Source organism: Ochotona princeps, chromosome 24, assembly GCF_030435755.1.
Source record: "Ochotona princeps isolate mOchPri1 chromosome 24, mOchPri1.hap1, whole genome shotgun sequence".
Taxonomy (NCBI): domain Eukaryota; kingdom Metazoa; phylum Chordata; class Mammalia; order Lagomorpha; family Ochotonidae; genus Ochotona; species Ochotona princeps.
In genome coordinates this window covers 19,057,224-19,085,044 of record NC_080855.1, presented here as the reverse complement: position 1 = coordinate 19,085,044, position 27,821 = coordinate 19,057,224, and the positions used below count along the sequence as shown (strand labels likewise).

Sequence of the window (27,821 nt, the reverse complement as noted above, 5' to 3'; positions counted from 1 at the left end):
ACACCATGTCACAAGAAGAGTGAGTGCTTCCTCATCTCCAGGATGGAAGAGCCCGGAAAGACTTTTAGCTCTGAGGAGGAAGAAGCTAGCTATTGGAAGGATCTGGCCATGACCTACAAGCAGAGGTCAGTCCTCAAAGTCCACCAGGGCTTCTCTTCCTGGGAGAGTGGCACTGGGCACTTACAGCGCAGGCCTGTCAGGTGTCAGGCCTTGTGAGGGGCTTAACTTTCGCTATCTTGGGACCTGTCTGGGAGGAAACTCTTACCACTCAATTTTACAGATAAAGAAACTGAGCCTCAGTGAAGACAAATAGGTCTGGCAGAAAGGAACAGAGCTAGAGCTTAGAGTTTAAATGCAAAGTATAGTTAAACTACTATGCACTACTGTCCATCTTTTCTCAGGTTTTTTTTTTTTTCCAAATTTGTAAATTTTGTATCTGGTGGCTTCTTGGAAGCTGTCTCTGCCTGACAGAATGCATCCTTGCAGATCTTAGTGCCCTTGTCCTGGTGTGTGTGGGTCTGTGTTTGGTTCATCATTGTTTTCCTCCCTGACACATAGGATCTCCACATGGAGGCCCAATACTAGTCCTTTCAGGCTTGGCATTTCAGAAAAAAAGACCCTGGAGTTTTAAGGACAAAGAAGCACAAAAAGCATTTGAGTTGAGACAGTGATGCAGTAAATGAACATTTTCAGTATATCACATCTCTTCTGAAGATCCACTCACTTATTTCTTAATCTGCAGAGGGTGCCAAGTCGAAAGTATAGTTATTTCCTGTCAAGGCACAAACAGAATGCAGAATGAACGACCAAATAGTGGATTGCTTAAGAAATGACTTTAGATGCTGGCATTATGGCACAGCATTAAGCTGCCACTTTAGATACCAGCACTGCATATCGGAGTGCCAGTTAGAGTTCTTGTTACTTTGCTTCCAACCGTTTCCTGTTACACACCTGGGGAGACAGTAAAAGACGGCCTGAGTACCTTGGCTCCTGCTGTTCACGTGGCAAGGAGACCAGGCTGGAGCTTTTGGCTCCCTGCTTCAGCCTGGACTGCAGCCTTTTGGAGAATGAACCAGCAGTGAGTCAGTGGAAGATCTCTCTCGCTCTCTTGTCACTCTGCCTTTCAAATAAATATGCATATATGTATATAAATATTTGGGGAAAAAAAATTAAGATTTATTTTTAAAAAATATTTTTTAACTGGAAAGGCAGATTTATAGAGAAGGAGAGACAGATCTTCCATCCACTGGTTCATTCCCCAAGTAGCTGCAGTGGCCGGAGCTGAGCCAATCCAAAGCCAGGAGCCTCTTCTGGGTCTGCCACGCGATTGCAGGTAGGCTCAGCACGCAGATCCCAAGGCTTTGAGTCATCCTCCACTGCTTTCCCAGGCCACAACCAGGGAGCTGGATGGGAAGTGAAAGTGGAGCAGTCAGAACATGAACTGGTGCCCTTATGGGATCCTGGCACTTGCAATGGAAGGATTAGCCATTGCTTCATTGTGCTGGGCCCTGGAAAAATTTTTTTGAAATAAGAAATGTGTTTGGAGTTAGGCACGTGGGGTTCTGGCCCGAGTTCTGTTTTTTAGTCTGTGCGGCCTCCTAGCTTCAGTCACTCATGTTGTGCAGACCGCATCATTCATCTGTAAAATGAAGTGGTTAGCTTCTGCTTCTAAAGGCAACTGAATAAGAAGATTGTCCAGCTATGAGGCACCATGGCACAGGTGGAGGGCTCACGTTTGTGGATTCTACCACAGGGCTGAGAACACGCAGGAGGAGCTCCGAGAATTCCAGGAGGGCAGCCGGGAGTATGAGGCGGAGCTGGAGACGCAGCTGCAACAGATTGAAAGCAGGAACCGGGACCTCCTGTCAGAAAATAACCGCCTCCGCATGGAGCTGGAAACCATCAAGGTGAGGGCCTGGGGCAAAACAACCAGTGTAGACAGGCTCCAGGTATGGCCTGGGGTCCTGTGGGCCAGCTACAGGGCTGTGAGAAGGCATCCCGCCGGTGTCCCCATGGCCTGCCTTGGCGGGTGGTGCCAGTTCATAGGTCGCTTTTGCAGAATTAGCAATCCTTAGGTTACAAAGTGCAAAGAGATGCAGTCCAGTGTGGCAGCCCCTAGTGGCTTGTGCCTGTTGATGTGTGAATTAGGCAGAATTCAGTTCTTGGGCCACACTAGCCGTGCTTCAAGTACTCGACAGCCAATGTCTGGTGGCTCTCACTGCCGGACAGAGGGGCGTCTGGTATGTTTCCATCAGCACCAAGCGTTCTGTGGGGCAGTGTCAGTCCAGAGCAGGTTTCTCAGCTTTGATGTGACAAGTCTTCCCCCTCATCTCTGGTCTTACTTTCCTGGCTTTAGTTTGCTATGGCCAACTGTAGTCTTAAATACTGAATGAAAAATTTAGAAATACTATGCATTTAAAATACCCCTTGTTGTAGTATATTGCTGAGATTGTTCTGTATTGTCAGTTATTAATATTGGTATCTTACCGTGCCTAATTTGTAAATTGAGCTTTACCATAGGTGTGTACAAAAAATATAATACCTGTAGGATTTTATGTGCGGCATAATGGAAATAAACGCACTTGGGGCATTTTCTGCTACTTTCCCAGTCCTTAGCAGGGAGCTGGATGCAAAGTGGAGCATCTGGGACTTGACCTAGTGCCCACCCAAGATGCGAGCTACAATACACCACAACAGTGGCCCCTCCCTGTTACCCTTTGTAGGGCTAGCAGGTGACCACTAAGTTCGTGCTGTGCCCCACGTGCTGGCTGACAGCCCTCGGCGCTAGTCAGCATCAGACATGTCTGACCCTTTCCCCAGCCCCTCTCTTGAGAAACTCAGTAAATCATTGTCGGGAAGACACTGGTGTTTTTGGAGATTTTGATGAGTAGCTAGCAGGTTCAATGACAGCAGCAGGCTGTACCAGTGCTAGGGAGAGTGGGCAGTGAGGATAGTCGATTGTCCTCATGGAACCTCACTGGGGAGCGGGGGGAATCTGATAACTGCTCACCAAGCTCTATGAGAGCTTCCCAAGCAGCAGGGATCTGCACAGGCTGGAGAAGGCCCCGTGCGGCAGGAGCAGGGGAGGGCTGGTGTTTGAAGGACTGCATGTGTTGGTCTGTGTGTGCATTGCCAACAGCTGCCATCCAGGGAGTGGGGTGGTGATGAAGGGATCACCTGGACCTGTCTCAGACATGGGCAGGAAGGAGGGTTCCTGGGAGGCCTCAGCCCATGTGTGTGGGGGGGAGCAGGGAAATTGGGGCGAGCATGTGAATTGGGGATTCCACATTGGGGAGAAACCACTGAGAGTTCCAGGTTTAGGTCAGCCCTGAGAGCCTGCGTCTGTCCAGCCCACAGATGTCATTGGCTGAGCGTCCACTGGCCACCAATTTTTCAGCTATGAACATGCTGAAGCATGAGGCAAGGCAGAGGGTTTTCTGGTAAATACCTAGATACCCAGCAAGCACATAGCCTCAGCCCTGGCCTTGTGCTAGGTCCTAAGCTGTGTCTATGTGGCTAGCCAGCCTGCTTTCTGCTGCACTGTGAAGCAAGCTGAAGGCATCTGCCTGTCTCCCGATGTACTTCCGCCTGCTTACCATCAACCAGAGCTCAGGGTTTGTGATTTTCTGTAGCACACTCGACATCTTTAATACTTTGATAATAAAATTTAAAAAGCAAAGTTTTATAGTATCTAAATTGTAAGACTTCTATAAAAATCTGCATTTCTGCCTTCCCTTGAGTAGGAAAGTCTGGACAGCCCCAGCCTGTGACTCCCAACCAGCACAAAGCTGAATTGTTGTAAGAAGTGCTTCCCTTAGCCCTGATGCTGACAGTGCCAGTTGCTTGTTGCCCCTCCACCTGGCCTGACCCTGCTGGCTTTGATTGGACCCCCACCAAGAGCAAGGAGGTAGTCATTATAGTTGTTACATAGTGCACAAGGAGGGTTCGGGTTGAAAACTGTCCTTGGGAGAGGCTAAGAGGCCCTTCGGGAGTACCAAGTAAATATCAAGCATTTACTAAGTGATGAGCTGCTTCTAGGCTGAGCCCTTGAACCTGAAGACAACCTCTTCATTACAACTACCAGACAGACTCAGGGTACTCAGAGCACAGAGCAGGGGGTGAAACACGTAGGTCTCAGGATAATGAGCACCGTACCAGCCGCAGGCATGGGTCGGGCACCTCAGAGAACCGTGTCCTGCCAAGACGGCCTTCATGATAACTGGTTTATTCATCGTGCACTGGATGAAAAGGCCTGGACGGAGTCACACAGAGCCTCTATTGAGGCCTCTGTCAGCTGACACTGGGTTATAATTAGCCCTGAATGGAAGCACAACGTTTCAGCCACAGCGTTTCATGTCCACACGTTCAAAGGTGATCGTAGAAGAGTCTGCAGGCGGTGGTGGGGCCCACTTGTGGCATCCTGTCAGAACCTGTGTTTCAGCTGGGGTTAATGACCCACGACTTGGTTTTCTTTGGAGGTGTCACCAGATAAAGAGCCGAAGGTGGTCAGAGCCATGCCTGGGAACCACTCTATATGTGGGGCCTGGTTCGCCTTAGGTGGCAGGTGCAGACGCTTCCTTCCTCTTTGCTCATAGCCAGGAGACGGGAATGTCTGAAGGGCCCCAGCGGCCCTCCCACAGTCACCCTGTAAACAATCTGCTTATCCTTATCCAAATTCCCCTTCTAACAAGGTCTCTTGCCATGCCCCCCTGGCCTCGGCACCATTACCTCATTCTCCCTGGCCGGTCCATCCTATATCTAGCACCAGTTTTGTTTCCTTGTGGAGTGAAGAGGAGAGAAGTTGGCCTTTATTAGCTTTTCAGATTCGACCTTAATTGTTTTCTTTCATGATTGTAAAATCTAAGAATGATACTTGACGGAGGGTTAGAATTTGAAAGAGGAGCAGAATGGGGTAGTGTGTGTGCATGTACGTGTGTGCGGTTCCTTGAGTACCTGGATTAAAATGAGCAGGGCACATTTAGCCTCCCTTTACTACAAACAGCAGTGCAGAGAACCTTGGTTCAGCCCTTTGCTCCCAGTTGAGTCACAGAGCATCATTCCCTTGTCGCTGAAGGGTGATTAAATCAGACAGTGTAGGCAAAATGAGCCTGGGATAAGTGCTCGCTGCTGTGCCTTGGCGACAGTGCCCCATAAAGAGGTCATCTGAACCCATCCATGCCTTTGGACAGCACTGGCCAAGCACCCCTTGGTCATTGACAGCAGCTGTTTTCCTATCTTTTATTCTTGTTTTGATTCTCCCTCTTTTGCTGTCTTCCTTCTCAGAGGGCAAAGTTTGTTTTAGCTTACCCAGTGCTGCGTGGGAGTATGCTGGGTAGAGTTCAAGCACTTGAAGGGGCCAGTGCAGTGGCATGGCAGGCTGATCTTCCAGTTGCTGTGCTTCCTATCCAGCTCCCTGCTGATGTGCCTAGGAAAGCAACAGAAGAAGGCCCAGATCCTTGGTCCCTTGCACCCATATGCACAGCCTGGTGGGGGCTCTGGCTCCCAGGTTTAAACTGGCTCAGCCCTGGCCAGAGCGGCCATTTGAGGAATAAACCAGCAGATGGAAGATCTCTGTCTCTCTAATTCTGACTTTCAAGTAAAATAACTTTTTTTTTAAGATTTATTTATTTTATTACAAAGTCAGATATACAGAGAGGAGAGACAGGAAGAACTTCCATCCGATGATTCACTCCCCAAGTGAGCCGCAACGGCCGGTGCGCGCCGATCTGAAGCCGGGAACCAGGAACCTCTTCCGGGTCTCCCATGCGGGTGCAGGGTCCCAATGCATTGGGCTGTCCTCGACTGCTTTCCCAGGCCACAAGCAGGGAGCTGGATGGGAAGTGGAGCTGCCGGGATTAGAACCGGCGCCCATCTGGGATCCCGGGGCGTTCAAGGCGAGGACTTAAGCCGCTAGGCCACGCCGCCGGGCCCCAAATAACTTTTTAAAAGCAATTTTCAAACTCAGTCTGTGTACTCAGTTTGTGTAGTCTCTTCCTCTTTCTGGGAGGCACAGGCTGCTGGTGTCGCCGGGGTTGCTGGTAGTCTGTCACACAGTGTAGTGTTGGAGTATGAGTGCCACATTGCCCTTTGGGGTGAAGCTTTTGCTGGTTCTGGATGCTTTTAACAAAAAATTGATTTGCAGGTTATTGGGGACAGCGAGGATCAGGTTCTGCACTAGGTTGGTGACCGGGGGCAGGAGGCACTTCGGTTGGTTAGGATGTGACCTCTTCTCACTTCACAGTCACTCATCAATTGCTGATGATTCCACATTGGTGGAGAGAAAGTGCTTTCACAAACCTTAGGATCACCTCCTTGGGGGAAGACTGGGACAGAAAGCCTAGAACAGCGTCAGTGAGTGGGATAGAAGGAAGAGTCCCTTCAGACGCTCTCAGAAAGGAGAGAGAAAGCCTTTAAAGAAATCTTGGTGTGGGAATGAGGAGGAGTAGATGCCCCATAGCAGATACCACTCCAAGGAGAGCATGCATGCCAGGATTAACTCAACATCTGTATGGAGGCCAGAGGGAGGAGATGTAGACTCTTGTTACCAGGAGTTCTGAGTCATTGATTCAGTGTTGATTTTGTCCTTCAGGAAAAATATGAAATGCAGCATTCCGAAGGCTACAGGCAAATCTCCGCCTTAGAGGATGACCTTGCACAGACGAAGGCAATTAAAGATCAGCTGCAGAAGTATATCCGCGAGCTGGAGCAAGCCAACGACGACCTGGAAAGAGCCAAGCGGTGAGTAGAGGTGGAGGAAGCAGACCAGGGAACCTTTGTCCGTGCTGTTGGTTGCTGGTGCTGTGCCGAGCCTGGAGAACACAGCGGGAGCAGGAGAATGCCAGGGACCATGACGTCTTAGTCTTGAGGAGAAATGGACGGTTGGTGCATCAGTGCAACTTGGTGGCAGCAGGGAGTGCTGCTGTCCAGGGTGCCTGGAGCGTGTAATGGAGAGGGTCATTTGGCTGTAGAACGCCAGACCACAGGCTTCCCAGAGGAAAATGCCATTTAGGCTGAGACCAAGCGGGGGGTAGTGTGTGAGATCAGAGCATTTCCTTAATAGAGACAAGTATGGAAGGAAAGGAGGGTGTTTAAAAAATGGTGCTTTTTTTATTCTAAAGATGTACGTACTTATGAAAGGCAGAGGAGAGAGAGAGATTCTAGCTGCTGTTTCACTCAAAACAGCGGGGTTTGGGTCAAGCTGAAATCTGTATGGAACAGGAGCCCAAGTACTTGGGGCATCATTTTCTGCTGCCCTCCCAGGCACATTAACAGGAAGCTGGAGTGGAGGTAGAGAAGCTGGCATAGAACCAACAGCACTCCGATGAGAAATTGGCATCACAAACTGGTTTAAATCCCCACACCACAATGTCAGCCTCTGTATACTTACTTTGTTAAATTTCGAGGAACAAAGAGAGGAGACAAATACAAAGAGAACTGTTATCTGCTTTTTCACTCCTCAAATGCCCACAGCAGCCAAAGGTAAGGAGCCAGAGACTCAGTCCAGGTCTCCCATCTATCTGACAGAAACTCAGCTTCTTGAGCCATCAGCTGCCTCTCATTATCCACAATAGCAGGAAGCTGAAACACTGGAACTAGGAGCCAGAACTGGGATTCAAATTTGGGTACCCTAGTGGTGGGGGGCAAATATCTTTTTTTTTTTTTTTTTTTTTTTAAGATTTGTTTTTATTTGAAAGGAAGACTTACAGAGAGATCTTCCATCTGCTCGGTCACTCACCAGATGGCTTCATCTGCTGGAGCTGAGCCAGGCCAATGCCAGAACCTGAAGCTTCTTGCGGGGTTCCCACATGGTGCAGGGGCCCAAGCATGTGGGCCATACTCCACTGCTTTCCCAGGCACATCAACAGGGAGCTGGTTAGAAAGCAAAGCAGCCAGGATTATAACTGGCACCCATATGGGATGACGATACCACAGATTGAGGCTTAAGCTACTATGCCACAGCACTGGCCCTGAGCCAGACATCTTAACTACTAGGCTAAATGCTTGGACCTCAACATGTAGTGTTGTCTTAAGCTTGTGTTTAGGAGTTTAGCAGAATGGTAATGTTTGTGGAGTGATTTCTCTGACAATTTTTATTTTTGAAGAAAGCACTTTTAAAAAAATGATTTATTTTTATTGGAAAGTCAGATATACAGAAGAGGAGAGACAGAGGGGAAGATCTTCCATCTGCTGATACACTCCCCAAGTGGCCATAATGGCCAGAGCTGAGCTGATCCAAAGCCAGGAGCCAAGAACTTCTTCCGGGTTTCTTGCTTGGGCACAGGGTCCCAAGGCTTTGGGCCATCCCCAGCTGCCCTCCCAGGCCACAAGCAGGGAGCTGAATGGGAATTGGGGCTGCTGGGGTTAGAACTGGCACCCAGATGGGATCCCAGTGCTTGCAAGGCGAGGACTTTAGCCACTAGGCTACTGCTCCGGACCCTGAAGAAAGCATTTTTACAAAATGTTATCTATATAGTGACAGGCATTTGGTACAGCGATTAAGATGCTGCTTGAGATTGCCTGTATTGCATTGAGTGGAACCTGGGTCGAGTTCTGACTTTGTTCTAATGTGTGTCTCCAGAAGCAGCAGATGAAGGCCTGAATAGTTGGGACCTGGACCACTTTTTAGGACCCTGACTGAGTTCTGGGCTCCTGGTTTCAGCCTGTCCACGTGGCTGTTGAAGCGGCAAATGAACAATCTCTGCCTTTTGCATAAAATGAAAATCAGTCATTTTCCGAGTGTATATAAAGTATGCAGAGTGAAATGGGTGGAGTGTGAGTGGTTGGTTGGTTTTGACAGATGCCTCCATTGGTGCAACCCACACTCTTCCTGAGATATGCAACATTTTCGTTGTGGTTAGGAACTACAACACACATCTTCACCTTTAAGTCTGCAGTTAGTATTGCATCACTTCCTGCGAAATGTAACTGCTCTGCAACCCCATAGTTTCACTTACCATCCTGACTCTTAATACTAGATTTGCAGTCTCTATCACATGTACCAACTGTGGATTCCATGATACATTGGAGCGTTTTAAATATGTAAAGGAGCTTAGGGTGAGGAGCCCAGTGTCTTTGATGTCCCTGACCCTTGCCTGTAGTCTGGGGATGACCTCTCCTAATCTTTGCTGATCTGAAAATCTTTTACCTTGATGCTTTTCTCCTATAATCACTTTAATTTTTTTTTAGTTTCATTTTATTTGAAAGAGACGGAGGCAGTCAGGCAGACACAACAGAGTTCCTATCTGTTAGCTTCCTAAATGCCCTCAACTGGCCAGGACGGATCTTGGCTGGAGCTGAGGCCAGCTCAGTCCAGTTTTCCCACATGGTGGCAGACTAGAGCCATCCCCTGCTGTCTGTCGGGGTGTGCGGCAGGAAGCTGGAGTCAGAAGAAAAGCTAAGACTCAGCCCCAGGCAATCTGGTGAGGAATGTGATGCCCCAAGTTGGTTCTTAATATGTTGCATGCCTGGACCCACCCTTTAAATTTTTATGTACTTTGATTTTATATGAAAGGCAGATACAGAGTTCAAAAGAGAGGAAGCACTTTGAGCCCTTTAAGGATGTTGTATGTGTTTGATCAGAAGATACTGGAAGTTTGAATCATATTTTTTTCCCCACATTCTATTCTCTGTGTATCTGTCCTGCTAGGGTTTTGCTGAACTTCTTTAGTCTTGAAATTTTTCTCAGGCCCAATTTGATTTTATCCTGATTCCTCAAAGGTTTTATCCTGCCTTATATTTCTCCTTTTGGAATGCAATGAGGTACACGTCCTTTTGACAGGCAGGTCCCTGGGTTCCTGTTCGTTTTTTTTTTCCCCTCAGTCCTTTTCAATTGGTTCTGTAGATTGAATGATTTCTGTTGATCTATTTACATAGTCACAGGCAACTTCTCTCTTCCCTAGTCTGCTGTTACATTGGATCACATAATGTTTAATTTTGGATACACTGTACTGTCAGATCTAGAATTTCTATTTGGTTATCTGAGATTTATTTCTATTTCTTTGCTGATCTTATTACTGTAACTTTCTCTTTCCTACGTCGGGATTATTGCAGGGCAGGGCTGGTTTCAGTGGTTGTCTTTCCTCTCGCTCACTTTTTTTTTTTTTAATTATTTTTATTGGTAAGGCAGATCTGCAGAGAAAAGAAACAGAATGATCTTCCATCAGCTGGTTCACTCTCCAAATGGCTGCAACAGCTGTAGTTGGGCAGATTGAAAGCCAGGAGCCTTCTCCAGGTCTCCCATGCCGGTGCAGGGTCCCAAGGTTTTGAGGCCTCTCAGGCCACAAACAGGGAGTAGGATGGGAAGTAGACCAGCTGGGACAGGAACTGGGCTCCGTCTTCTCTCTCCAATTTTGTAAGATTTATTTATTTGAAAGGTGTAGTTAAAGAGGGAAATTTTCCATCCCCTGGCTCATTCCTCAAATGGCTGCAGTGGCTAGAGGCGTGCCAGCCCAAAGCCAAGAGCCCAGAACTTCATCTGGGTTTCACACAGGTGCCAGGACTCACTGGCACCCATCCATATGGAATGTTGGTGCCACAGCTGGTGACTGAACTCGTTGCCCCACACGCCAGGCCCACTGCTTTTCTTTTTGAGTTCTGTTTCCTTTGCCTTTCAAAAATGCAGAAATTTGGAGTTAGGTTTTAGACATCATAATGATATGTTGCAGACTACAAATTCTCTCAGGTTTTGTCTCATTTTTCCAAGCGGTTAACTTGGCATAAATTGTACCCCAAATTCTTTTGTCCCCTGTGACATGCAGCAGTTGGAATGTGTTTGGATCTTTTATCTGTTTGTGGGCTGCTTCAGTTCAGACATCTGCAGAAAAGGAATGTGGGGGTTCCCTCCCGGTACCAGCTTTCTTACACTAGACAAAATTTTTGAAGGGCTCTGCGATGGCTCAACTGGCTAATCCTCTGCCTCTCAACGCTAGCATCCTGTATGGGAGCCGGTTCGTGTCCTGGCTGCTCCACTTCCCATCCAGCTTCCTAGTTAAGGCCTGGGAAACCAGTGGAGAATGGCCTGAGTCCTTGGGACTCTGCAGCCAATGGGAGAACTGGAAGAAGCTCCTAGCCCTTGGGGTCGCATTGGCTCAGCTCAGCCATTGCAGCCCAATGGCGAGTGAACCAGTGGAAGGAAAATCTTTCTGGAAGAAAAACCTTTCCAAAAAAAAAAATAATAAATAAATCTTAAACAAAAAAGTTTGTGAAGATGCAGGCTTTACCTCCTCTTCTTCCAATGGGGGACTCCCATCTGGTTCTTGCCAGGGCTTCATCTTTTACTCAGCATTTAATAGTTGTAATTTATAGGAGGTTTCTTCTGATACAAGCGACACATGACCAGAAGTGGCACATCCTTTCCAGTCTGTAAGAGCACTTATTGTGGTTTTGTGACTCATCATTTTACATACACTGAAAATACCTTTTTCCAAAATCATCCATATTCATGTTCCACCTCCCAGGGTATGCATTAGGAGAAAACTACACTGGGAATGGGGTGCCAGGATTCAAACCAGGTACTACAACATTGAATGTGGGCATCGGGCAGCAACCCCACCTTTGTGCTACACACTTCCTCCTATTTGCTATTTTTAGGTCATCAAATATATCTCATACTTCGCCCCTCCACCCCCTACAAGAACGTTCTATATCCACTATTGTACATCTTGTTTTTTTCATGTAACAATAGATCTTGGAGATCTGTTTGAATTAGGACACAGAAAACTCCTTCTTTCCCAAAAACATAATGCCTGATTGTGTGGTTTGTGTTGCGTTGTATAATAATATAATTTATTTGTCCAGTGTCTTGGGGCTGGCTGGATATGTTTCTTTCCATTCTTTTGCAGTGATAAACAACTCCATATCATAACTTGGTACAGATATAAGCTTGTTGGAGCTGCAGATCCATACCTGTATGATTCTTTAGATGTGTCTCAGTTGTTGTCTGCATGGCTTTTCAGATTTTTTTAGTTGCAACAGCTGTATAGCGGAGTTCTCATTTTCCCAGTAGTTTACTTATTCATGCAGAGGTTTTCAGTCCTTGTATTTCTGCCAGCTGAGTAGGTGAGAAAGAGGTGCATTTCTGAATCGAGTGACCTTGAATTTCCTTTCATATGCTGGGCAGTTGTTTCCTTCTCTGTGAACTCTGTCCATCTTTGCAAGTTGGTTGGGGTTTTGTTTTTTTTTTTTAATCTTTTCTAGGAGAGTTTTGTATGTTACTTTAAGTTGTGAGTTACAAGTGTTTGGAGTTTATCTTCCCTCTAGCTTTGTTATTGTTTGTCTTCTGGGAGCAGGTTGATTTCCTTGTAGTCAGGTTCATGAGTCAGCCATGGTTGACAGCCCTGTCACTTCGTTGTTTATTTAAAAAAAAATAACCTAGCCGTCCCGGCATGGTAGCCTAGAGGCTAATGTCATCACTTTGCGTGCACCGGGATCCCACATGGGCACTGGTTCTAATCCCGGCGGCCCCAGTTCTCATCCAGTTCCCTGGTTGTGGCCTGGGAAGGCATTCGAGGATGGCCCAAAGCCTTGGGACCCTGTACCCACATGGGAGACCCAGAAGAGGCACCGGGCTCCTTCCTTCAGATCAGCTCAGCTCTGGCTGTTGTGGTTGCTTGGGAGTGAATCAATGAATGCAACATCTTTCTCTCTGTCTCTCCCTCTTTTCTATATATCTGACTTTCCAATAAAAATGAAGTAAATCATTAAAAATAAATAAGTTTGTGAAAATTTCAAAAAATATCACCTAGTCTTCTTCCAGTATTTTTGTATTTTTCTCTTTCTTTCCCTTTTAGTTTTACAAATGATACACGGGATTCACATTTTGGTCAAATGCTAAATAACAGAGTTAATATTAGATGGAGTGGAAGTTCAAATCACCAGTAAAAAAAAAAAAAAAATTTCCAGAGTACCAATGTTTTATTTTTAAAAAGTCAACATTTTTTAAAATTGTTGATTTGAAAGGCAGAGAGAGATCTTCCATCTACTGGTTCACTCCCGAGTGCCTGCATCAATCGGGCTGGAGCAGGAGTCAGAAATTCTACTCCAGGGCTCCCGTGTGGGTCACAGGAACCCAGGCAGTGCAGCCATCAGCTGCTGCCTTCCCAGGTGCCTTGGCAAGAGCTGGATCAGAAGAGTAACCAGGGCTGAAACTGGTACTCTGGCATGCAATGTTGGCATATCATCATAATCCACTATAATCCATTATACTACAACACCGACCTCTGGAATGTTTTTGTTAATTTTATAATTTTTTAAATATTTATTTTTATTGCAAATTCAGATATATATATATATAGAGAGAGAGAGGAGGGGAGACAGAGAGGAAGATCTTCCATCCGATGATTCACTCCCCAAGTGACTGCAACGGCTGGTGCTGCGCCAATCTGAAGCCAGGAGCCAGGAACCTCCTGCAGGTCTCCCAGGATCCCAAGGCTTTGGGCCGTCCTCAACTGCTTTCCCAGGCCACAAGCAGGGAGCCAAATGGGAAGCGGGGCTGCTGGGATTAGAACCGATGCCTGTGTGGGATCCTGGTGCATGCAAGGCGAGAACTTCAGCCGCTAGGCCACCACGCCGGACCCTAATTTTATCATTTCAAATCTGGAAAATAAAGTCTAGTGCAAGAACAACAGTTTCTCAGCACTGTTAGCTGTTGAATTGTTCCTCTGTCTTTATACTGCTTATCTGTAAAACTGAATGACTTGGTTTTTATGTAGGGAAGGGATCTTGTACAAGAATAACTTTGAAAGGCTGAAGACGCAAATGGAAGTAACGGAATGTTGAAAGTTAAATTCATGCTGTAAGTCTGAGTGCTAATACCAAAATGTTCTACAAGGATCAAAGTCTATTTTAAGTTTTTATCTTCTGTGTGTTTTTAGCTCAGTTATTCCACAGTTCTTAATATTCACATTTGTTGAAAATTTATTTCTCTATTGAACTGCTCCCAAGTTCTCAGTATTTATGTGAGAGTAATAGTTTTCAGTCATTAATTTTTTTCAGTATATTATAGTAATCTTATAATAAGTAAGTGCTTTTATTTTCACCTACTTGAAAGATTGATTCAGCCCTGGCGACTGAAGGCTCTAACCGAAGCCAGGAGCTTTGGAAGTGTGTTCAGTTCCCTATGTGGGTGGAAGCAGCCCAAGCTTTTCACCGTCATTTTCTGCCTCTCAGAGTTCATTAGCAACAAAATGCCTGCTGCATAAATACTTGACAGATTTTTCTTTTTAAGATTTATATTTTATTCGAGAGGCAGAGGGCCTGGCCCAATTACTGAATCCTTGCCTTGAAAGTGCGAGGATCCCATATGGGCACCAGTTCATGTTTTACTTGCTCCACTTCCCGTCTAGCTCCCTGTTTGTAGTCTGGAAAAGCAGCAGAGGATGGTGCAAAGCCTTGAGACTCTGCACCTGCATGGAAGACTGGGAGGAAACTCCTGGCTCCTGGCTTCGAGCTCTGGCCATTGCAGCCGTTTGGGGAGGGAACCAGTGGGTGGAAGATCTTTGTTTCTCCTTCTCTCTGTAAATTTGGTCTGCCTTTCTAATAAAAAATAAATAGACCTTTAAAAACAAAAAGAATTTTTAAAAAGGGGAGAAGAGATCTGCCTACTGGTTCACTCCCCAAATGGCCACAATGGCCAGGGTTGGACCATGCCAAAGCCAGGAGCTTCTTCAGATTTCACATATGGGCACAGAGGCTCAAGTACTTGGGCCATCTTCCAGTGCTTTTCCAGGCCATTAGCAGGGAGCTGGAAGATAGAATTTCAATACAGAATAGAAAAAACAGTTTTCTCTTAGCAACAACTAGGATGCTAACCTTTATTTGGAAGTAAATGAATCTGAATGACATTGACTTCTTGGTGACACTGATGCCATTATTTCAGCCTTATGCAACACAAGATTATTGATCCACATAGGTTCAGAAGTGACAGAAACACTGCTGAAGGGGATGTTAAGTTTTTTGGTATTCCCAAAACCAAGTAGTGGATGTTGAACAAATACTCTAAATTTCTCGTCCAGGTGGAATTTATCTCGGTATAAATACACATAAATTTTTCCTCTGTCATGCTGCCTTTTTAATAAATAAAGAAGTCATTAAAAATTCTTTATTAGCTAAATAAATTCAGGATACCTTCCTAGTAAAAAAATAAAAAATTGTTTTTTTATTTGGGGGAGGAGGCATGAGACTGATCTGAAAGATAAGGTGATGGTGGAGAATGTTAGAGAACGTTTAACCTGAGGAGCAGCCTACCTCAGAGCTTCGGTGATGAACCACAGGCTGGTCCTGGTTATGTGAGCCAACAGACCAGGAAGATCCAGAAACAGATGCAAATACTTATAAGACTGTAACTCATGATAAAGGTGATGTCAGAAATCACTGGAGCCCCCAGTGGAGGCTCCCTTCTAGATCTGGAACCTGCCAGGTCACCAACTAGAAAAATCAGCAGTGGACTTCTCTCTAAATGATTTCTTTGAGAGACAGACACTCCCTGAGTGCCCGTAAAAGGGCTGGGCCAGGCTGAAGCCAGGAACATGGTACTTTCTGGGACTTTGACATGGGTGGTAGGGACCCAAGCACTTGGGCTGTCTTGCTGCTTCCTGGGGATATTAGCAGAATGAGGAGTGGAGCCGCTGGGACCGAAACCCATATTCCAGTATGGGTTTTAACCGTCTGTACCACAACACCAGCCCCAAGAATTAATCTGATGGGGCCCAGCGTGATTACTCAATAACTAAATCCTCACCTCCCAAGTGCCAAGATCTCATATGGGCACTGGTTCAAGTCCCGGCTGCTCTACTTTCCATCTAGTTCCCTGCTTATGGCCTGGGAAAGCAGTGGAAAATGGCTTGAGTGTTTGGGATCCTGAAACCACGTGGGAGACCTGGAAGAAGCTCCTGGCTTCAGATCAGTTTGACTCTAGCAAGTGTGGCCATTTGAGGAATGAACCATCAGATGGAAGGTCTTTGTCTCTTCATAAATCTGATCTGCCTTTCCAATAAAATGAATAAACTAAATAAATATTAATCTGCTGATAATATTCTGCCTTCCTCTTCATAACTGCAGTGTGTGTGTTTTTCCATGGGCATCCTGTGCCTTACAAGAAAACCTTGCTTATTTGTGGTACATGAATTCCTGAGTAATTCAGACCTGCCAGCCTGACGACCATGTTAATTCATTCTGGTATTTTAGTCCTAAATATTACCCTTTGACTTTATGTATATTTTATTGGAAAGGTAGAGAAGAAGAGAAACAGATCTTCCATCTGCTAGTTGGCCACCCTAAATGGCTGCAGTGGCCAGAGCTGAGCTGATTTAAAGCCAGGAGACAGGAGCCAACAACCTCCTCTAGGTCTCCCACAATGGTGCAGGGTTCCAAGGCTTTGGACCCTCTTCCACTCACTGCTTTCCCAGGTGACAAGCAGGGAGCTGGAAGGGAAGTGGAACAGCCAGGATGCAACTTGGCACCCATACGGGATCCCAGTGCTTGATGGGGAGGATCAGCCGATTAAATCATTGTGTCGGACCCTAATTTTTTGATTTTCATTTTTACATTGTTTACGTGGTTGAGAGGGCTACAATCTGGTTAGGGTGGAGAGTGTCAGGTATAGAGGAAGGGGGTGAGACAAATTTTTTAGGTTTTTTTTTTTCCCCTCTTGTGTCAACAGGGGAGGGGTCTGCCCCTCGCTATCAGTGCCCAGAGATAGGAGATGATCTCTGACAACTAGAGACCCCAATCTGGGGAAGAGTAGTCCAATTGTATTACTTGAGTAGGTCTTTTTTTTTTTTAAAGATTTATTTATTTTTTGTTTTTATTTTATTTTTTTTTAATTACAAAGTCAGATATACAGAGCCAGGAGCCAGGAACTTCCTCCAGGTCTCCCACACGGGTGCAGGGTCCCAAGGCTTTGGGCCGTCCTTGACTGTTTTCCCAGGCCACAAGCAGGGAGCTGGATGGGAAATGGAGCTGCCGGGATTAGAACTGGCGCCCGTATGGGATCCCGGCGTGTTCAAGGCGCGGACTTTAGCTGCTAGGCCACTGCACCAGGCCCTGTTCCACCTCTTATCTAGCTCCCTGCTGATATCCCAGGTGGGTGGGTGGGAGGACAGGGGACGACACACCAATGAAGCTCCTGGCTCCTAGCTTGTCTGGCTCAACCCTGGCTTTGGTGACCATTTGGGGAGTGAACCCAAATAGAAGATTTCTCAGTCTCTCTGCCTTTCAATTATGTAATTAATTGAAAACTGAGGGACAGAGAAGGTCGCTTGCCCAGAGTTAGACAGATGTGTTTATTACAGTGCCTCAGTGAAATGTCCCTGCTTACAAGAAGTGGTGTTAACAAGGTAGCTGGCTGGAGTGGCACAGCTTTACAGATTTCTAACGCAGCTGGGCCCAGCGGCGTGGCCTAGTGGCTAAAGTCCTCGCCTTGAATGCTCCAGGATCCTATATGGGCACTGGTTCTAATCCTGGCAGCTCCACTTCCCTTCCAGCTCCCTGCTTGTGGCCTGGGAAAGCAGTCGAGCACAGCCCAAATCCTTGGGACCCTGCACCCGGGAGGGAGACCTGGAAGAGGTTCCAGGTTCCCAGCTTCAGATCGGCGTAGCACCGTCCATTGTGGCTCACTTGGGGAGTGAATCATCGGATGGAAGATCTTCCTCTCTGTCTCTCCTCTCTGTACATCTGACTTTGTAATAAAAAATAAATAAATCTTTAAAAAAAAGATTTCTAATGCAGCTAAGAGGTGAAAAATGGTCTCTACATGATGAGGTGCAGGTGGTTAGATTGCATGTGTGTCTTACTGGGCCATTGTGCATTGTGAATATTGCTTAGGACTGTGCGCTATCAAGAAAAGGCAGAACATGTTGCTCAGACATCTGGATGCTGTGAGCAGTCCTGATAAGGCCTTGGCTCACTGTCTGGTGCTGAGTGGACGTTAGCTCACTGAGTCCTCATGAACTCTGCAGGTTCACATTCTGTAGGTAGATTTGCAGGCGCAGAAAGCGAGGGGGCTTGCCCAGCACTGTGGCCCTGGGAAGCCCCGGGCTGGGACTTGTGCCCAGGTCTCGCCAACCTTTCTCTCTCCTGGATCTCTTGGTACTGGATGGAGTCTCCTTCTTGCCCTCTCTAAGCAGCTGCTTCTCTCTTATACAGGGCCACGATCATGTCTCTGGAAGATTTTGAACAGCGCCTAAATCAAGCCATTGAAAGAAATGCCTTCCTGGAAAGCGAGCTTGACGAGAAGGAGAATCTCCTGGAGTCCGTTCAGCGGCTGAAGGATGAAGCCAGAGGTCGGAGGCCGTGGCCTTGTCTTCTGTGTCTGCCCCGTCGTTGCTCCCTCTCCTCTTCCTGCAGCCTCTCCCAGGATCTGCACACAGGCCGTCTGGGCAGGGCATGAGGGGCCACGCCATGCTTGGCCTCCAGCGGGTGCTCAAAACTGTCACATGTGCGACCTCGTAAAGACTGCCTCCTGACTTGTGCAGAGGTGGCTTTGGAGTTCTTGGAGTAAGCCCTTGGGTTATGGTTTTGCCTCTGGACAGCAGAATTCACCTCAAGGAAGATGCTTCTTGGGGTGCAAATCACACATGCTGTGCTGTTTTGAGGGTGTGGTAGGAGTACAAGAGCTTGTGGGGAGAACACTTGTGTGGTGTGAATGGCGGCCAGCCTGTGGAATGTGTGACTTGGCCGAGAACTCTGATGCCTCATCATCCTTTCCTTTGAAGGTGGTGGTTCCAGAGGTGGGGCTTTCAGACTCAATAGGACAATCAGTCTGTCACCCACACTTGGGCACCCAAGATTTAAGTTCAAATAGTTTAAAACATTCATTTGGTTTCTAATGTATAGTTCATCAACAGACAACTAGAAAGAGAAACTAATAAGAAGTAGCTGTTGATACTTTAGCAAAGTGGTTAAATGGACCATATAGATTTAATTTTGTAAAATGCTAACAATTACTGCTGTAAGCAAAACATTTATATAAAGGTGGTCATAGAAAGATTGCCGTGTCTGTATACCATGGAGGGAAAAGGGCAAGTTGGAGATTAGAGGTGTTGCATGTTTGCTTTTATGGTAAATGAAAATGATCCATCTTTGATGTTCCATGTGATACACACATGGGAGACAAGTGCTTCATGGAGTTCGTGCAGAACAGGTTAGTTTAGAGGCAAGCATTTAGCCTAGAGATAAGGTACCCATGTCTTGCATTGGAGCGCCTTGGTTCAATACCACGCTCTGGCTCCTGACCCTAGCTTCCTGCCGGTGCAGACTCTGGGAGAGGGCAGTGTTGGCTCAAATAGTGAAGTTTCTGTCTCCCACGTGGGAGACCTGGGTTGATTTCCTGTCTATAGTCTGGCTTTGGCTCCTGCCTCTCCTCCCCTCTCATCTCTCTCCTCTTCTCTCCTCCCAGAAGCCTTCTCTCTCCCCATATGTCTTCTTTCCCAAGATACAAAACAATTAAAAATTGTTTGAGATCAAATATATGAGGGATGTTCAGAAACCTCATGGGGGGAATACCTATTATGAAAAAGTATGTATGGACTTCACATTTTTTACAACAAAACATTTTAAACCCCCCTTTCTATGAACTTAGTCAAGTGCCCTCATATGTATAAGCTATCTTTATGAGACAAGCAAGCGAACGTGTTAGAGTGTGGAAGGTGTCTGGGCATGGACAAGAGGGCATACCTCTGATTCATGTCCTGTGTGTGCCACCATGCTGTGTGGCTTCTGAACAGTAAGGCAGTAGTGTGTCCCAGACATCTCTAAAAACACTAAAGCCTTTTGTGTTTTTTTACACAGAACAACAACCCTGTGGTTTTAGGAGCCTGCAGGACAGGCTCACGTGGGTCTCCTCCCTTCATGTGCCGCTACCAGAGCTGTCCATCTGTTGACTTTCTTCCCTCCCCTGTCCCTTCCATGGGAGCCCCCTCATCCCACCAGCCCAAAGCGAGGACATGAACGTCTGAATCTATTTCCTGGCACAGATTTGCGGCAGGAGTTGGCCGTGCAGCAGAAGCAAGACAAACCCAGGACACCCATGCCCAAATCAGTGGAGACTGAAAGGACAGACACGGCTGTACAGGTCACCGGCTCCGTACCGTCCACTCCCATTGCTCGTCGGGGACCCAGTTCCAGCCTAAACACACCAGGGGCCTTCAGGCATGGTAAGGGCACGAGGATCTTGGCATTTTACCTGAGCAAGAATTGGGTGAGATGATTTGAAGCAGGGTGCAATCTGGGATGCTGTTGGCTGCTAGGACACTGAGGAGCAGGAAAGGAGCGTCCTGGATGTGGCAGTGGGATCTTTGGAGAGGTGCAGAAAGAGAACCCTAGTTAGAGGGGCAGCCACTGCTTCACTTGCATCGCAAGAATGTGGGCCCAGCACTTGCAGACTTTTCTGGTTCTTTACTGGAAGGTGAAAATCCTCTTTTTGACTATAAAAACCCTCTCAAATATAAAATGTTAGCAACCCAATTGCAAAAGGTAAGCACTATGGGCCCTGCACTATAGCTCTCAGGTCCCATCCCGTAGGATAAAAACCAAGATGTATGAGTTCCCCCTAACCCCAGCTGATCAGGCTACTGTTAGTAAATGCTAACCATGGACAGGCAGTGAGTGCTTGGTATGTGCTGGCCCAGCCCTCTGCATCTGTCAACTCCCTGAGTTCCTGTCACCTAGGATGTCCGTGGATGTAGGGTCTGAGACCTCGAGGTAAGGAGGTTGCTTTATGTCACAGCAAGGAACTGGCCAGGTAAGCTGGCAGCAGGGTTCTGCTCATCCCTTAGCTTGTGACATGGGGATGAGAAGGTTGGTGAATGTTCCAGAATCCCAGGATCGAGTAGTGGTCCACACTACTCACTTGGGGTGAGATTGGATAGGCCTGGGATGGGCCCAAGATTCTTGTCTTTTTTTTTTTTTTTTTAAGATCTGTCTGTTTTACTTGAAAGAATTACAGAGAGAGAATGGGGAGAGACAGAAATTTTTCATATGTAGGTTCACTCCCCACATGTCTGGTATGGCTAGAGCTGATCTAGTCCAAAGCTGAGAGCTGCGAGTTTTCTTCCAGGTCTCCCATGTGGCTGTAGGGGCCCAAAGACTTGGGCCATCTTCTGCTGCTTTCCCAGACACATATGCAGGGAGCTGGATCAGAAATGGAGCAGCTGGGACATGAACTGGCACCCATATGGGATGCCAGCACCACAGATGGAGATTTATCTGGCTATGCCACCGTGCCAGCCTTGAGATTGTGCATTTCTAACCAGTGCCCAGGTGATGCAGGTCGAAGATCCACTTAGAAGGAAGAGGAGCTCTGCAGACAGAACCCTGGAAACTAATCAGCTGTAGGGATATTCAAAGTGCTTGGGGCCAGAGGTGTTTCAAATTTCAGATCCTTTTTTTCTCTTCACTTTTTGTGATATTTGCATATACATAATGAACTGTTTGCAGATGGAACCCAAGACTACACAGGAAGTTCATTTCTTTCACTTTATTTGTACCTCCCACACAGCCTGGAGCTGATAGAAGCATTAATAATTTTGTGCATGAAGTGAAGTGTCATGGCATGGAGTTCCCCACTTGTGGCATCGTGCCCATGCTCAGAGTTCCGAATTTTGGAGTGCTTCATTTCAGATTTTTGGATTAGGGATTTCAAGAGGACTACTTTTGGTTTTGCTGAAGAAGGCTAGCATTGTGCAAGTGAACAGTAAATCTAGCCATCCTAAAAATTGCTGTGTTCTGAAGTTAATTCTGAGGACAGCACCCCTCGTGTTCCGTGGCTGCCTATTCCCCTGCTGTTGGCTCATGCGCTCTTTGCACTGCCTTCGGTACATCCAGGTCCGGATAGCTCTGCCGGCGGGACTCCACTCACACCTGCTGCCCGGATATCAGCCCTCAACATCGTAGGAGATCTGCTGCGGAAAGTGGGGGTAAGACAGCCCTTCAGGGTCAGGGTTCACAATGCCAGTCCTTGTCCCCTTGAGTAGGTGCGAGAGCAGGTTTAAACGTGGCTATTTAGTGGGTCAGAGGGTCATGAAGCCCCCTGTGGGCAAGGCTGTGGACAGTCATCCAGAGCTCTGAATCTGTGCGCTGCCTTAATGCCTGGCCGTTTTTGTTTTGTTTTGTTTTGTTTGTACCATTCTTTCTCCAGACAATTTGTAGAATGAGATTGGTATCCAAGTGCCCTTCTCACTCCCTTAATTTGGTGGGGGAGGAAAATGAGCTGAGGGGAGACATTTAACTATTTAAATATTGCCTTCCCTGGTAAAAGAACGTCTTCCAGGTATTGTATTAATTACAGGAAGAGATTCTTTTGTCCTTAAGCAATAGTGGAGATACTCTCTGTAGTTGTTTTGTGTATTTTAAAAGCAACAGCTTGAAGGCCATGAGTTTAAATCCTGGCAGCTTGTCCTCAGGTAATATGTAAGTGTATTTAAGGCTGCAATGTCCTGGAAGTTTGGAAGGCATTCCTAATGGTCAGCTTTCAGTTGCCTGATTTTTTGTTACATAAATGGGTCCCTGAATGTCTAGCACAGGGTACAGGTAAGCCTTGCCTGGCCTCACTGCCTTTTATGTTTCCTCATGACCTGCTTATCACTACAATGCCAAGTTCTTTGTTAACTTCCTGCCCTACTAGGCATGTTCAGTAAAGCAAAGAAAAAAAGCAAATGATTCTAAAAGTTCTATGTATGTTGCTGGCAGAGTCAGAGGATAAGTAGAGCTAGTGATTCTCCAGAGTTTTATATTTTATTATTTTATCATTATTAAACAGTTTTATCTTTGAGAAGCTGAACAATGGAGAAACAGCAGAAGACAGACTGTTCATATTCTTTGGTTCGCCCCCCAGATGCCTGTTAACAGGCCAAGGCTAGGAGCTCAGTCCAGGTCTCCCGTGTGGTTGGGATCGCCCAAGTGGTGTGAGCCATCACTGCTGTTCCCTAAAGTGTGCATTAGCAGGAAGCTAGGGTCAGGAACCAGAGCTAGTCTCATCATACCCAGGTATTCACTGAAGACATGGACATGTGAGCACCTTACTTCTGGGCCAACACCTGCCGCCTCTAGGCAGGTAGTTCTAATGTGTGAACATATGCTGGGTTCCTCTCAGGTGTCAACTTGGAACTCTAGTGGAGAATCCTTGTTTTAGGTTCTCTCCTCTGTAGAGACTCCTCTGAGAAGGAAGAGTGGGAGATGAATGTGGATCTTTTCCAGGCATTGGAGTCCAAACTCGCTTCCTGCCGGAACTTCGTGTACGATCAGTCCCCAAACCGGACGAGTGGGCCAGCCTCAGGACGGGGCAATAGGAGCAGAGATGGCAGCGACAGACGGTCAGGCAACACCAGCATGCCTTTGAGTGACAAAGGGTCAGTGCCTGTGAAGCACCTCTTGGTAGGGGGGACGCCTGTCTACTCGGGTGGAGTCACTGACCCCGTCTCACAGTCCTTGTTGTCTCAGCTGCAAGATTACTTCAGCAAGCCTCATTCTCGGCTTCCTTTCCTTGAGACAGAATTAGCTGCTGTCTTCTGGTGTGGGCAGTTAGCCAGAGAGGGCAGTGAGAATCTTCTGTGTATGCTACTCTGCTTCCCCCAAGAAGGAGAATTTCTGTGTTTTTTTTTTTCTTATTTATTTCTAAATATTTATTTCATTGTTTTTGTTTGTTGGAAAGAACAGTTAAGAGAGAGAGCTATCTGCTGGTTCACTTCTCAAATGACTGAAGCCAGGAGCCTGGAACTCCACCCACCTCTGCATGGATAGCAGGGGCCCTAGTATTTGAGCCATTACAGCTGCTTTCCAGGCACACTAGCAGGGAATTGGTTCGGAAGCAGAGGGGCAGGCAGGATTTGATCCCAGGCACTCCAGTATAGGTTGTGAGCATCCCACGTGGCCTAACCCAGTAAGTCACAATGTGTCCGCCTCCTTTTTTTTCTTCATGATAAATTTATAGAGCCCACTGCTGTAGTCAGACTAAATTTTTGAAACTCTTCACCCAGGTAGAAGACACAGTTATGACCTCTAACAGCTTTATTGATTGTCTAACTTAAAACCAGGGCAATGTCTAGATTCAGGGATTCTGTGAGACCTGCTACCCATTCCCTGGATCCTGAGCCATATGAAACTGATGGGTCTGTGCCAACACAACAGAAATTTAAGAACTTACTTTCCATGGTATGTAGCTAACATTTGAATGCATCAATGTAGATTTTGTTGTTGTTGTTACTTTTAATTTTTAGTCTGTCAAGAGACAGAAAAAAGATTGAACTTTTTTCTGCTGATTTGCTCCCCAAATGGCTGCAGTAGCTAGGACCAGGCCAGGCTAACGTCAGGAACCTGGAGTTCTATCCAGGTTTCCAACATGAGTGGTAGGACCCCAAGCACTGGCGCCATCCTCTGCTGCTGTTGCAGACACAGGAAGGAGCTGACTCGAAGTGCAGCAGCCAGGGGCTAGAACTGGTACCACGTTGAGTTTCAGTGTCACAGGTGGCAACCTTTATGTGCTGCTCTGCAATAGCAACCCCAATTTTTAGTATTTTTTAATGGACAAATAAGAATTGGAAGTTTTTAGAGAAATTCCTCAGATGGACTTTTTGTGTTACCCGGGAAATCTTGAAAGCCAGATAGCTAGTGTGCTTTTCTTCATTTCACAGGAGAGAGACCTGAGACCCTGAGACCCTGAGACCCTGCTCCCAACTCCTGATCCTCTTAGAACTCCGTAGGTCCTGTGCTAGCTAGTGTGTCATGGCCATGCCTTCAGCTTAACTTGGTTTGCTCTGTCTGAAGGTTGGGAAAACGCCTGGAATTTGGGAAGCCGCCTTCGCATATTTCTTCGCCGCCGCTGCCGTCAGCCCAGGGTGTAGTCAAGATGTTGCTTTAGGAAAACCATGGAAGCTTCCGGAGCCCTTGGGGTGTGTGTGTGTGTAGGCATAGTTGCCTTCATCTCCCTTGTCACGCTAGGTGTCTGGTTTCCTTAAGTTAGTTGGAGAAATACGAGCCGGAGGTCACCATTGTTCATTTTTGTGCTTTGTGGCCCAAACCTACTGTTGAGGCCTTTGCCAAGGTTCCCGGCGTTTGCCCCTGTACAATGCCGCCACAGTTCCAGCCTCCATGTCGGAGTGTGCGTCGTAAAGAGAAAGGAGGGGCTGTGAGTGTGGCTGATGAGGATAGCCCCTTGTTCCGAGCATGCCCAAGAGTACTGGGTGGTTTTCAGAGGGAACTTGGAATGCCTGGAGTTGCCTTCCTACTGGGATCAAAGCTCATCCCAGAACTGCCCTCTACCCAGCCCATGTTCAGCTGGAGTTCTCTTCCAGAGGGAAGTCTCCTACTGCTCGATGCGAACAGAAGTCATGTTTGGGAGCAGAGAACTGAAGAGGCCTTGGTTTTAACCATGGTCCTGTACCTCTGGGACTTTTAATGCGTCTCTCCTGAGATTTTCAGGTGAGTTTCAGAATGATTTTCAGGTGGCCAGGGTTGGTGGGAGGTGTGCGTCTTCAGGCAAATCCTGAGCCCACCGCCATGGCGTGAGGGTGACTTCTGTGTCGGGATCCCTGGTGATCTTGGTAATGCAGCCCCTGAGGACAGGACTTCATTCAAAACCTTCATGAAATGACCAGGGGCCCCCACATACGACTCAAACCCAGGATTGGGACTAGAAGTTTCCTTGTCAAATGACGGAACAATGCAGGATTGCCAGTGCTTGCCATGAGCTGCTGTCTCACGCTTCCACACGCAAGGCAGAAGAACACACTAATTTCAGGATCATGTGTACAGCTTAATGGCCTTCATTTTGTTACTCGGTGACTTTTTAAAAGAACCATAAAAATGTTGAGTTGGAAATAGGACTTTGCAAGTGCTACTGAAATAAAGCAGATTTTATCCTGACATTCTAACCTATATTGGCAAAGATGTACTTTTATTTTTCTAAAAGAACAATAAAATCCAAAGGAAGTCACAGTCAGCCGGTGTGTGGTGTAGTGGATGCAGCTTTGATGTTTGTACTTCAGATTTGCTTGTATGATGATGGAAACTTATTTTTAGAATTGTAAGATTTTTTTTGTTTAAAAAATGTTTGAAAGGCAGAGTGACAGGAGAAACTGAAAGAGGTTTTCTGTCCGCTAGTTCACTCCCCAAATGTTCACAACAGCCGGGGGCTGAGCCAGGCAGAAACCAGGAGCCTGAAACCTAAAACTGCATCTAGTTTTCCCACATGGTTGCAGGGGCCCCGAGCACCTTGATCATCTTGGATTGGAAATAGAACCACTGATACTCAAACCAGCACCTGTATCGGGTTCCGGTGTCATAGACAACAGCTTAACTGTCTGCCTAAACTCTGGCCTAACCTTTGTTTTCAGTCAAATAGAAACCATGAAAAACATCTGCTTTTTGAAATTGTATCCAAGTAGGCTCTTATAGAAATATTTTTTTAATAGTTCTGCCATATTGCAAAGTATGTCAGCCTGTTGGTCTGCTAGCTGGTTTTCTTTTAATTTCATGTACTTGAGCAGCAGAGAGCTCCTTCTTGGATGACACTACCCAGATAACAAACAGGGCTGGGCCAAGGCTACAGTAAGGGACTGGTAACTCAATCCCAGTCTCCCCTGTGAGTGACAGGGACCCAGCCACTCAAGCTTACTACTTTCTTACCAGGTCTGCATTGGCAAGGAGCTGAAGCCATAAATGGAACCCAGCCTCTCCGGTGTGGGATGCATATGTCTTAACCAGTAGGCAAGATGCCTTCTCTCTCGCATTCTTCTTTATCTCCTCACGTCACACTCTGGACTACATTGTGTTGAGTGGAAGCTTTGCAGGGAATGAATGGGCTTACAAACTGCTTAGCCCTCACGTTGCAAATGGTTTTGTGTAAGACATTAAGGTGATAGGGCTCGGCAGCGTGGCCTAGTGCCTAAGGTCCTTGTCTTGATCCCATATGGCCTCTGGTTCTAATCCCGGCAGCTCCACTTCCTCTCTGTCTCTCCTCCTCTCAGTATATCTGACTTTGTAATAAAAATAAAATAAATCTTTAAAAAAAAAAAAAAAGAAATTAAGGTGATAATGTGACAGTTGACACTAGATCCTTCAAAGGCTGCAGGATGGCCTTTTACCATCTGGCTTTTACAGAGTTGGCAGACTTTGAATTTTACATTAAAAATCAAGGCAGTCTTGTATTTCATTTTACAGCTTAAGCAATAATTTATGCAAAATGCTGGGAACCATGCTTTTTTTTTTTTTTTTTTTTTTTTTTTTTAATGTACCTATCTTTCTTTGAAAGGCAAGTTAGACAGAAACAGATCTTCCATTTGCTGGTTAATGCCCCAAATGGTCGCAATGGATAGATCTGGACTATGCCAAAGCCAGGAGCTTCATCCAGATCTCCCATGTCAATGATAGGGGTTCAACTATTTGGACCATTCTCTGCTGCTTTTCCAGGTGCATTAGCAGGGTGCTGAGTTGGAAATGAAGCAGTCTAGACTTGAATCCAGTATCCATTCAGGATGTCAGAGGTGTTGGCTTAACCTACTATTCCCCAACACTGACCCCCCTCCCCTGAAGGTAACTTTTAAAGTTTTGTTTATTTTCATTTATTTGAAAGGAAGATCAACTTAGGTCTATCTGCTGTTTTATTCCAAATGCCTGCAACAACTGGGACTGGGCCAGACCAAAAAGCAGGAGCTGGGATGGCAACCCAGATTGCCCACGTTGGTGTCAGGGACCCAGTACTTGACCCATCACCTGGTGCATGAAGCTGAGGTGGGACTTGGCCAAGGCATTCTGACATAGAATGAGGGCATCTTAATTGCGGTGCCAAGTGCCTTTTTTTTTTTTTTTTTTTTTTTTGCAAAGTCCGTTAT

At 46.5% G+C, this 27,821-nt stretch overlaps 1 protein-coding gene across 5 annotated transcripts; it reads left to right on the top strand.

The window, feature by feature from the left end:
- Positions 1–8: 8 nt before the first annotated feature.
- NDE1 (nudE neurodevelopment protein 1) lies at positions 9–27,680 on the top strand. Of its 5 annotated transcripts, XR_009247598.1 has the most exons (9): positions 9–125; positions 1,754–1,907; positions 6,590–6,738; positions 18,142–18,278; positions 19,971–20,150; positions 21,820–21,911; positions 23,191–23,342; positions 25,284–25,410; positions 27,400–27,680. XR_009247598.1 is itself a non-coding variant. In XM_058680969.1 (8 exons), the coding sequence occupies exons 1-8, from the start codon at positions 43–45 to the stop codon at positions 25,339–25,341; spliced, it is 1,005 nt and encodes a 334-aa protein (XP_058536952.1). In that variant the 5' UTR covers positions 9–42; the 3' UTR covers positions 25,342–25,507. The 5 variants fall into 5 exon arrangements, 4 of the variants coding, with proteins under 4 accessions (XP_058536952.1, XP_058536951.1, XP_058536953.1 ...); XM_058680969.1 differs by lacking the exon at positions 27,400–27,680 and having other exon boundaries at positions 25,284–25,507; XM_058680968.1 differs by lacking the exon at positions 27,400–27,680 and having other exon boundaries at positions 24,757–25,507.
- Positions 27,681–27,821: the final 141 nt, after the last annotated feature.